At 33.0% G+C, this 13,197-nt stretch overlaps 1 protein-coding gene across 1 annotated transcript in view; it reads left to right on the top strand.

Annotated features, from left to right (window-relative positions):
• LOC148309305 (uncharacterized) overlaps nucleotides 1–13,197 on the top strand; it is a 205,539-nt gene that overhangs the window by 155,396 nt on the left and 36,946 nt on the right. The window contains exon 5 of the mRNA XM_088260266.1: nucleotides 5,890–6,017. Within this exon, the coding sequence (XP_088116392.1) occupies nucleotides 5,890–6,017 (128 nt within the window). The remainder of the gene's footprint in view (nucleotides 1–5,889; nucleotides 6,018–13,197) is intronic.

Genomic DNA, 13,197 nt, shown 5'->3' on the forward strand with positions numbered 1-13,197 from the left:
TATATATATATATATATATATATATATATATATATATATATATATATATATATATGAACCAATATCAAAACACTATTCTTGAATCACTTGGACTTCATTAGAGACATCTATTGGTGAGATGAAAAGAAGCTTTTTATTGATCAGAAACTCTTATATTAGTATGTGAGGTCTGTATCCTGGATTATAATCACATACATGAGAGACGCCAGAAAATATCATTTTCATTTTTATTATTTTAGCTTATAATTTGAGCAGTTAATTTATTGGCAACATTTTGAATGTGTCCAAATAATTGTTCACAAATCTGGATTATCTCCAATTATCGGAATTATTATTAGTGTGGTTGTCAATAATGGGTAGAACTGGTAAATGTTACACGTGTGTAAAGTGATAACTTAAACCAGCCTATGACGGACGTCAGTCCCGTAAATGCCCAGACTTCTATATTCTTCTTCACCTTTATGAGATGTCAAAAAATCATATGAAAAATAACTCTGATAATTGGAGATAATCCAGATTTGTGAACAAGTATTTGGACACACTAAAAATGTTGCATATTAATATTCCACAATCTCTCCTTCTCAGTCAATAAGCGTCCCAGTTTTAAGATAATGAAATGGCAACCCTACCTCTTCCCTACATTTATGTCAGCCTAATAAATGAAAATAATACATGCTTATTCAAATTTAATATACATTTTTTGTATAAATTATTTCCTCTTTAACGTAAATAGGAAGCCCTAATTTAAAAATTAATTACTTATGTCGTTGTAATAACACTTTGCGGAAATTAATAATTCACTACCTAACTGACAATTTCAGACAACCCGGAGGCTTTCCAAAGAGTAGAGATATAATGAATTCACTAAATAAAGTTAAAAATGATATGCTAATCGAAATTACCCGTCGTAAATATGAGAGCTCAACCCCTTGCTATAAACATTGGTAGTAGTTCCACAAGCTTGTACGAGCGGATCTGTGATTATCATTTTTCCTGCATACTATATGTTCTTTCATGCATTTCCCATAGAGCAGTAATGTAATAAATAATCAATATATCGTTCACTCCTTTCAACAACGTCATATTTAAAAAAACTTAATTTTTCAGGAGATCGTTTTTATAGTTTAAAAATATAATAAAATGTATTACAAATAAAATATCAAGCCACTTATTGAACTTGTTACTGTGCAACAGATCTTTTTAGGTAAAACCTGAAGATTTTTTAGCCGTTTGAAAAATAAAGGGTTTATTTTAAAAAAAAAACATATAAAACAATACCTTTTCTTCAAAATGCAAAAACAACACTTTCTGCCCTGTAGCGGGTAAATATTAAGTTCAAAATATGCCGTTTTTGCTGAGATATAGTACATTTTCTGGGCATTCCGAAAACATGCACAACTGAAAATTGACGATTTTTGAAATATGACGTTGTTGAAAGGAGTGAGCGATATTTACTCCGCTTCTTCGTCGCTCTGGGAATTTAGAGAGAATTTAGAGGAATGAGCAAATGAATATTGTGTCGCTGTAGTAGGGTGCCCTATGCATCATCTGAGTACGGATAGAGATCTTAGAAGAAAAAATATTTGGTATTAATATGTAAGTTATCTAAATGATTCATAGTTTTAAAAAAAATATTAGGTTTTTTTCATATTTAAACGCGTATAAAAACGTTTATAGTGCAATAATTCAATCAAATACCAAATAAATGAAAACCCTTTTTTTTATTCAAAAACAACAAATAAAAAAATAAACAAATAACTCAAAAAGTTAACTGAAGAATTTTAAAAAATCCCAAATTTTTATTAAAATTGCAGAAACAAAACCTAAGCTAAACTAACAATACACAACGTAATTCTGGCACCAACTCTAGTGTATAGAGGCGAAGCATTAAGTTGACAAAAGAAGAATTTATCATCCGAACATCTATCATACATCGTTTTGCCATGCATTCGTCTAAGTGACTACAATTCGTCAGCTTCGTTGACTAATTGTGACCACTCAGACGAATGTTTGGCAAAACAATGCATGATTAAAAGTCGAATGGTAAAATTATGATAAATGAGGTGAGGAAAAAATTCGCGAAAAAAATAACATTTTCTTTCATTTTCATTTAAACATCTTTTTCTTTAGTGTTTAAGACATGTAGAATGAGTGAAGGAAGAATGGAAAAATAAATCAAGTATACGAGGTGAATGTGCTTGGGTATAGTTGCAGAAGAAAACCAAGGAAAACTTTGGATGATCATATAATATTTTACCGTGGACAGATCAGGAGACCTTGGACTGAACGGGTATGCATGAGAAGATGCATGAATGTGGAAGAGGTGAAGTTTGTTCGCAAATACAGAATTTTGTGCGTGACGGTAGTTAGTTAATTTTAGTAAATAAATTACATTCTACAAAACAACTTTTTTTATATACAACATTTTGAGTGTGTCCAAATACTTGTATAGAAAATCTGGATTATCTCCAATTACAGGAGTTATTTTCATATTATTTTTTGACATCTCTTCAAAGATGATGATGAAAATTTGATGCCAAGATAAGAATAACAAGTCTTTGGAAACACTCAAAATGTTGTACATAAATTATCTGGTCAAATTATAAGCTCAAAGTGTAAAGTGATCACTTAAACCAGCCTATGACGGTCATCAGCCCCGTAAATGCCCAGACTTCCATATTCTTCTTCATCTTTGATGTCAAAAAAAGAATATGAAAATAACTCCTGTAATTGGAGATAATCCAGATTTTGTGAACAAGTATTTGGACACAATCAAAATGTTTTAAAAAAACTTTTTTTATAATTGAATTTCAGAAAACAGAATATTCTTTTTTATTAAACATGCGCACCAATGTTTGAGATCCTATGGTATAGAATAAGGAGCTCGAAAATGAATATACGATTGGCTCAAAGTACGGTTCGGGTACAAAATGGATTGATTCCCTTTTGTTTTATGAATCTCCGCCCCACAGTTTTACGGGAAATATGTTATGACACGTCCGTTGGGAGTTGGGACTACCATTCGAGTATTATCATTCCTTCGCACTCCACTGGCCCTCAAACTGTGTTACCCTACTACTAGCACTGACGTATAGTATTATTATAAACACCAAATTGACATTTATTTATTTAATATGGACTGGTCCCTGAAACGCATGAGTAATGTTCTTACCTTCATGTAACGATCAAGATAACATTGCGTCAATACGATGCAGTGCCCTATGCACCATTGGATGGCATTAGTAAATTTACAATAGTTTTTTTTTTAATTTCACTTGGTAAATTCTACTATTTCTTAGAATTACTTGTGACACGTATTTCGTTGCATTTTCAAATAAAGTAAATACCAAACTAAATACTGTTACGTGTTTTTAAATTATACGGAATGCATCAAAGAAACAGTGGTAATTGCCAAGTTAATTTTAAATCCTCCGCCTCCGTGGTATAATGGTTAGCCTGTTTAGCTACCGTGCTAGAGGTCCCGGGTTTGATTACCAGGGATAAATATTTTTCAGATTTTACGCTCCAATGTTTTTTTTTTGACATCTCATCAAAAATGAAGAAGAATATGGAAGTCTGGGCATTTACAGGGCTGACGACCGTCGTAGGCTGATTAAAATGATCACTTTACACATGTGTAACACTCACCAATTCTACCCATTATTGACAACCCATTGGAGATAATCCAGATTTTGTGAACAAGTATTTGGACACACTCAAAATGTTGTAAAAAAACTCTAATGTTTATTTAATATTACCCTGGAGTGATCACCTTGCCTTCATGTAAGTAATGATTAAGATAACACTGCGTCAAAACGATGCAGTACCCCCATGCACCGTTGGGTGAGGTAAGGTTTAGAAGAAGATTTTTTTGTTACCTTACACCAGCCCTGTCTTTTCAATCTTTATTTAATAAAGTGAATTTATCTATCATCGTAAAATAATAACATTTAAATTGCGAGCCACAGTTTGAGCGCTCCTATCCTTATTATAATACGCGCGGTCCGTCATCATTTACGGCCACTACCACCCGGCATTAGGGATTCAAATACGCCAATAATCCTATATGATCTGAACGGAATTCGAGCACCTCTCTCGGGTTGCTGCGGCCCCCCATTTGGTATTCTGCGGCAATGCAAAAATAGTTTTATAGGAACCTATTTTCTTGATCTCTTTATCCGCATAAAGTGGTGCTTAGGGCACTGCAACATATCGAAGCATTCATATTAATGGAAAGGTTAAAGGTATGACGTCCATTTAAAATACGGTCTCCGTCACTCTGTGTATACTGATATATCACACGTATGGCGACTAATGGAAAGCTGAGATACAGATAAAATTAAGAAAGGTTTGTTGAGATGGTTTGGACATGTCGCTCACTCCTTTCAAGGACGTCATAAATCAAAAATCGTAAATTTTCAGTTGTACATGTTTTCGGAATACCCAGAAAATGTACTATATCCCAGCAAAAGTGGCATATTTTTATCTTAATATTTACCCGCTACAGGGCAAAAAGTTTTGTTTTTGCATTTTGAAGAAAAGGTATTGTTTAATTATGTTTTTAAATATACTAAATATTATTCAAATGGAGAAAAAACCTTCAGGTTTTATATACCTTAAAAGATCTGTTGCACAGTAAAAAGTTCAATAAGTGACTTATTATTTATTTTTAATTCATTGTATTTTCTTTTTAAATTTTAAAAACGTTCTCCTGAAAAATCAAGTTTTATTTTATTTATGACGTTCTTGAAAGGAGTGAGCGATGTGGAACGTATGAGTGAGGAAGGAACGGTAAAACAAATTTATGCGGCGAATATATTTGGAAAAGGAGCAGAGGAAGACCGAGAAAAACTTGGCACAATCAGGTATCTCGAATACTTGAAAGCGGTCAGGAGACGAAATAATCAGCGGGTATGTATGAGGAGATGCAAGAACGTGGAAGAGGAGAAGAATATTTGCAAAGACATGGCGTTCTATTTTCTCTGCTTACTCCTGCGGAGAAGCGGCGTAGCGGTTAGTTAGTTAGGGAATATAATTTATTTATGTTATAATAATTTTTTGTGTTATTTTTATTTTCTTAGATTGACATGTATGTACATATATAATTCATTAAATTTATTTTTTGGCATTTAAATGTCGAATTTTTATTTTATTTCTTTACTGAAGGGCTATGAAGTACTTGGTTTCCAAATATTTAAAGTTCAATATACTAAATGTTAAATTAAACACTGATTTTTAGAGTCTACTAAAGTTGTACGAAATGCGATCTCTCAGAAGAATGTGCAACAAAACCATGTATGATAGATGTACGAATAGTGAAATAAGGAAGGAATGCAAAGCTGAGATAAGCATTATCGATAAAATTAAGAAAGGTGTGTTGAGATGGTTTGGACATGTAGAACGAATGAGTGAGGAAAGAACGGTAAAACAAATTTATGAGGCGAATGTTAGCGGGAAAAGAAGCAGAGGAAGACCGAGAAAAACATGGCACGATCAGGTATGCCAAATACTTGAAAGTGGTCAGGTTAGGAGTCGTAACAATCGGCGGGTATGTATGAGGAGATGCATGAACGTGGAAGAGGCGAAGAATATTTGCAAGGACAGAGTGGTGTGGCGCTCTATTCTCTCTGCCTACCCCTGCGGGAAAGCGGCGTGATGGTTAGTTAGTTAGTTAGTTACTAAAGTTGTATTTTATTGTTTAAAAAAAAACACATCAAAATCAATATTGTGACGATTGTTTCTCCTTGTAATGGCATTTTCTAAATTAAAATGGAGTTCTACAAATTAAATGCCAAATCTATTAATAAATGGCGAATAACCCTGTGTCTGACAGGATAAAAAAATAATAATAAGTGTCTGACAGAATAAAATCAAATATTTCCTTTGCAGGGATCAATGTCGCGAAGCCTGGGCCGGCCTGAGGATGTCTCCTCTCTTCGGCTGCATCTGCCCCAACAACCACATGAAGAAACGCTGCGACAGGATCTTCGCGATGGTCAATCACAACCCGTGCGTCGGTAAGGGCCCCCGTCGGGGCGAACCCCCATCCTTTCGGGCACAACCACGACGGCATAGCTGATCCAAAACCCAACCTAGCCCGCTCCGAACTGACGATAAACCCACAAATACTAGAATACCGAGCATTTTACCTGAATAGTCAATTTAATAATAATAAAACCCTTATCCACACCCCAATGGTGCATAGGGCACTGCTTCATATGAACACAGTGTTATCTTGATCGTTTACATACGAAGGAAAGGTGGTCAGCCCTCCGCTTCAGGTACCAGTCCAGGGTAATATTGAATAAATATTACAGTGAAAAAATCACTTATATTTATTTGACCCCCCCTGGGAATCGAACCCGGGACCTCCAGAACGGTAGCCGAGCGTGCTGACCATTACACTACAGAGGCGGACATATTAAATATTAAAATCAAATTTCATTAATTGACTCGGCAATCACTTTGAGGTAACGGTGTTTGAAAATGATGCGGAATGCATCGAAACACGTGTCACAGTAGATTTTAAGCAATAGTGGTATTTACTAAAAAAAATTAATTCTAAATTAAAATCAAGCACTGATTTTTAAAGTCTACTAATTGTATTTTATTATTAAAATCATATAAAAATACAATTTGTGACAAATGTTTCGCGTTTTCAAAATAATGTCCATTACATACATAAGTTTGAAAATGCCATAACAAGGCGGAACAATTGTCATAAATTTTATTTTTATGTGTTTTTAATAATAAAATATGATTAACTTGTCTCGGAAAATCAGTTTTTGATTTTAATATTTAATTAATGAATTAAAACGGAGTTGTACAAATTAAATTTTAAAATTAATATTTAATTATCGATTTAGTCATCGCACCGAAATTAATTTTAAAATAAATAAGTTAATAAAATAAATGAATAATAAAAATAAAATTACTATGTAAAACAGTAGTAATTTTTTCTTAAATTTTCAACAATTCGGCTTTTTTAAGTACCATTGTCGCTTCAGAAAATTAAAAAATATTGCGACAAAACGAATAAAAGGAAAATAAATATTTTAATTTAATACATTTCATAGCTTTCAAGTATATTTGCAATTTAAAATAATGGCAGAGAAGAATAAAATTTATTAAAACAAAGATGGAAAAAAGTAATCCTCTATTGTCAATAGACTTATTATAATTCATCTTTGAAAAATATTTTAATCAAATAAACATACAAGTAGAAAAAAATACCTTCATAAACAAATACTACACATTTATAAATCGGATGTATTTGAAAAAGTTTATCGTGGCATATTGTCGTCGAGACGTATTTTAAGGTCTAACCTAACCCTTATTTAAATTTACATATATTTGTATCGAACCTACAATGAATTGAAAATTTGTTCACTGCTGTTCTCATCAATATGAATGTTTTGTTTATTTTTATACGAATGTCATCTTTCGCGTATCGGTTGTGAGATTTTCGCAATGCTTTAAAGTGTTTTATTTACCGGTTTGTGTTTTATGATCTCCGGGCAGAATGTCGTTAGTATTTGGATCAGTTATGCCGTCATTACAAGGCACTAAACCTTTCTCCCTCATTTCCAAACACTCGATTGTCTCTATCTGTCTATATCTTCTGCCACTGTCGCAATTTCGTCGACACCATAGTTTAAAAAAATCTACAAAACATCAAACGGAAGACACGAGGTAAAAACGACCATTTCATTTCTGTATGTAATTTCGGCACTGTTATAAAAGGTAAGAGTAAATAGTTCTAGGTCTCTGGATTGAAGCAATTTGGAAGAACCCGAGGGTGAAAATATACATCATTTTCCATTATTTCTACACAATTACCCCCGTAAAAAGGCTTGTGTTAGCTCTTTGATAAAAATGTGTCTGTTCTCACGAAAGGAATTCATATTCTAAATGGGACACCGGTTACCTATTCATTTTTATCGTGGAAAGAATCTCGTTTAATCGTTGGCACTGCCAATATCGAGTTCTTTGATGAATAAATAGCGCGTCAATTTATAAATAACGAAGGGCGCAATCATTAACTGCCAAGGAAAACATCAAATAACCAAATTTATACCCGAAAACCAATTATTTCATGTATCCTTCGTCGCGATTGATACCTTCTGTCTTCTGTTTGATTTCAGCACTTCGAAAACCCACTTGTAGTTATGATAACATAATCGTCTCTACTTCTTTCTAAATCTTTGAACATGAACACTTCTAAATGGGCACTATCTTAGCACGTGAAGTTGATTCGTCGTTCAGATATTTGCGAAGAAGTTGATATAGTCATTTGCACACTTGACCCACCCAACACTACCAGCTTTCTGCGCTCACATAAACAATCGTAGAAAGGAAAAATGCCAAAAAATATATTTAAAAAAATAAAATACAATATGTAATAATATAAGTTTAATGCGGGTAGGTGTCTTCATCAAAATCTGTCAGCAAAATTGCGATCAGTTATTTTAAAACATGGATAAATCAAATACAGATATCGAGATAAGTGTATCATTTTTGGCAATTTCTCTTTCTTCTTTGAAATGGTATGTCTCTTTAAGAAAAATACTACCACTTAGACACACAAAAGCACTATTTACACGTAGAAACATAACCTCAAAATATCTAAGGTCTGTTTTAGAGTAATTTTAAGAACTCAGATGAAGATTTAGAAAAGAAATCATTAAAGTCCTTAGGGTTTTGTGGTTACGAATTCACTCTCCCAAAGTGTAGTGCAACTATTCGCTTCTCTGACTGACTTTTACTTCTATGAACATCAAAAGGTAAAGAAATGAAATATTTTTCTGTTTTTTTATATTCTGAAATGTTTTATTCACTCACACTTATTTCCATACGTATCCACACCACAAAAACGATTGATTCACATGTGGCAATGACAACACAAAAAATAGGCACAAATAGGAATCATTAAATGGCAACATTTGTAAATTTAAACTATCTTTCAACAAAGCAATTATCCACTTACACAGGTAATATACATTTTAAAAAATCGTCTTCAAAAAAACAGTATAAAAAGAAGAATATACAATACCAAGTAAAGAATGAATGGTAGAAAAAAATTGAAAGATTTGTGCGTTATGTTTATATTAAAGAATAATATTTGTTTATAATTTATATTTGAAGAACTAATTTTGTGATTTTCTATTTTTAATTAAAATTTTACTTTATTTTAAAACCACTTTAAAAATATAGTGATTTTAAAAAAAGTTACATTTTAATTATACTATAAAATTTATTTATTGTGGAAACCAAATATTAAAATTCTTATTATGATTTCTTTTATAAAAATATATTTACTGTATAAAAATGAGTGAATTTTTAGCTATTTATAAGTTATGGATAATTGTTTGAAAACGTGAACAAAAAAAATTGTTATTTTATTTTATTATTATTATGTATTGATATATTTTAATAATTTTGGATGGTCAGTTTGTGGTCTCATGGTAGTGTCGCTGACTTCTGATTTGAAGTCCACAGTTCAACCGTGTCATAATATGATTCTTTTTTATTGCAATAGAGACTTCATCAACTAAACGTACATTCTCCTGTGCCCTATCAGCACCCCGATAGTGCATAAGGCACCACATTCGTATGGGCACCTAGATAAAGACATAACTCAACTGATTTTACCATAGCAACGGCAATAGTAGTGGATTAAAATCGAGTTATGGGCTAGAAATCTTATTCTTCTTCTAACCCTCATCCGCATCCGATGGTGCATAGGGCACTGCATCGTATTAGCAGTATTATCTTGATCGTTAACCTATGAAAAGAAGATGATCACTCCTGCACTGCAGGGACCAGTCCAGGGTAATACTACATAAATATTAGAGTGTGAAATCACTAATTTTTATTTTCACCCCTCCACCCTTCAGAATCGAACTCGAGACCTCCAGCCCAGTAGCTAAACAAGCTAACCATCACACTACGGAAGTGATGCAATGGCTTAGAAATACTCGTACTACATGGAAAATTGTGATCTGAGATCAATTTTAAACGCAGTTAATTTTTTTTATTTAAACATTCAATAAAAACAGTAAAACAGTAAAACTGGAAAATATTGGCATATAATGCCTTGCAAAATGCATTATTTTACGAAAAACCTAAATTACAAAAAAAAACTGTGTTTTCCAAATAAAATCTATATTAGAACTCATCAGTCAAAGGGTTAAAATACATATCGTATTCGTACAGGAGAAAGTGACCAACTGACAAAATGTAAAATGTTCAGGAGGGCCATTTAAGTCACTATTACTTGTCAATAAAATAAACATCAATGCAGTTAGTCATTTTTTATACTTCTAATATATTATTTTTTGACATCTCATGAAAGACGAAGAAGAACATGGAAGTCTGGGCATTCACGGGGCTGACGACCGTCATAGGCTGGTTTAAGTGATCACTTTACACACGTGTAACATTCACCAATTCTACCCATAATTGACAACCACACTACTCAAATTCTTGGAAGTTCTGTATATATGAACCAATTTAGAAACCTTGTTCTTGAATCACTAGAACTTCACTAGAGACATGTATTGGTGAGATGTAAACAAGTGAACAAGTATTTGGATACACTCAAAATGTTCTTCTTATATTTTATTTATTGTTAACTTTGTTTATTATTTATTGGCATTAACTTTGTGGTAAGACATGTTACAATGATTAAAGAAAACACTTCGTTTTTTACCACTTGAGTTTTATTATAGACTACATGTTTCAGAAGTTAAACTTCCATCATTCAGGTCTGTATAATAACTTCTATAATAATAATAATAACTTCTATAATAACTTCTGAAACATGTAGTCTATAATAAAACTCAAGTGGTAAAAAACGAAGTGTTTTCTTTAATCATTCTTCTTATATAATACACTTCCATGTTTAAAATCCTTTGGAATTTTTTTCTGGGCAATATTATGCTAGTAAGATATCAAATAGTCAATGCACTTGGTCACTTTCTCCTGTATGACTGCCATATTTACAAGTAAGAAAAATCTCAAATTTCGGATTGTTTTTTGTATGAATTGACTTTTGGCGTAGTGACGCTTTACGAAGTTTCCATTCTCTCTTAGGCAGACGGTAATTTATCAAACAAACAATCAGCACTCATTTAATAACGGCGTAAATAACTCTCGGCTTTAGGCAAACAACGAATTCCAGCCAAGATTATTTGAAGATTAGAGTAGTACTCAAACACAAGTTAGTAAGCGCCTCACTAGGCGCCAGCAGCTCTCCTTACCGCTTACGGCGAGATAGTGACGTGAATAACCGGCCATTGGATACGAATTATTTCGTGACTAATATAATTGTCCGCCTCCGTGGTGTAATGGTCAGCGTGTTTAGCTACCGTGCTGGAGGTCCCGGGTTCGATTCCCAGGGGGGGGTGAAAATAAATATTAGTGATTAAACACTGTAATATTTATTTAATATTACCCTGGACTGGTTCCTGAAGCGCAAGAGTGATCACCTTGCCTTCATGTAAGTAATGATCAAGATAACGATGCAGTGCCCTATGCACTATTAGGTGCGGATAAGGGTTATAATAAAATATAATTGGTAAAACACGTGTAACATTCACTTATTCTGACCATATTATTTTTTGACATCTCGTCAAAGATGAAGGAGAACATGTAAGTCTGGGCATTTACGGGGCTGACGACCGTCATAGGCTGGTTTAAGTGATCACTTTACACACGTGTAATTCCGTGTAGTCTATGTTACACAGCGCGCGCGGCTGAAATAAAATAAAAAATAACGTCGTGCTACCACTTTATTATTTTAATTAAAAAATAATGCATTTAAAACATGATCTTTGTTTTTTACCACTTTTATTTCTGGCACTTTTCTCCCACCGGTTTCGACGAGAACCGTGTCATCTTCAGAGATGAAAATGTACTAAATCTAAAATAGTGTATAAATCATAGTTCGGCGAGTAGGCGAGGTTAAGTAGTGGGTAATTAATTTAGGTTTAAAGTTAGAGGGGTTTTATATAAAGTTTTTTTTCTCAATTTGCCAGAAAATATATCTGTAAAAAAACATTGAAGAAAAGTTTTTTTTTTGAGATCATAAAATTATTTTACTGATCTTAATTTTGATTGTGTAAGAAGTTGCAGGCAATTTTTTTTAAATGCCATGATTCTTGCCATCTATCTGCGTAGAGCAGCATAGTTAGAAGATGAATCTAATTAATGGACTATTTCAATTACCAGTTATGAATGATATTATAGAATTATTCGGTTACGCTTATCTCTAGCAGGTATCCGACCGTTCCCAATTATCAGCGGTACGCAAATATTTGCACCCTCGACTGCTACCCGGGCGGTGAAATTTAAGAAATAAAGCCCGTATTGGGGGAAGACCCTTCGGGTAAACTCCGGCGAGGTGCTGTGCAAAAAATAAATTCGAGAGAAGGATTTTCGGAGTTGCTCGCGTTACAAGTTAAAGGGAAGAGAAAGGATCTCTGGGAACGTAAAACTTTTTATACTTTTTTTCATGTTTAAGTTAATTTATAGACGAACTTACAGACGTTTTACGTCTTAAAAGGAGGTTCAAAAGATAACTATGTAATGAGTGTTGGAGTAAGGATTAAGTTTATAAGTACAGATACTTCTATCCCTAATAAAATAAACAGTGGGCTCGTTATTATATATAAATGTTGGGTTTCAGATATATACCTCCCATAAAACTAGCCCTTTTGCACGTGAAACGTGAGAATCGCGTAAGATTATATCGACCCTACGTAAAGTACTCTATCTACAAATCTGTTACTTTACATCTGAGAGCTTAAAAGATTTTTTCAACGTATTTTTTTATTTTTTATTCATTAACGGTTTTATCTGAAATTCTAAACTAGTAAGTATTAAACATTCAAAAACACGATAAAATAATGGATCAAATCGTTTTTAAACTTTATGCTTTGTCGAAATTAAGTAGTTAGCGTTTTAAGAGTTCAGTTCATTTCGAAAATTCGATGTAGATAGCGTCTTATACGCCTGAAAACTAGGCGTAATATAGTTTATATTTGTAGATAACTGCCAGTTAATAACAAACACCAAATATCTCAAAATTGACAAAAATGTAGTTAGAGCACTTTACATAGGGCACGTCGATATCGTGGGTTTACTGGCAAAAAACATTAACTCGAACATATGCAATTTTGACTTCAAGATCCATAT

The sequence above is a fragment of the Brachycentrus maculatus genome, unplaced genomic scaffold (genome assembly GCF_059751285.1).
Source record: "Brachycentrus maculatus isolate JH-2025_06_01 unplaced genomic scaffold, ASM5975128v1 h1tg000131l, whole genome shotgun sequence".
NCBI classification, from domain to species: Eukaryota; Metazoa; Arthropoda; class Insecta; order Trichoptera; family Brachycentridae; genus Brachycentrus; species Brachycentrus maculatus.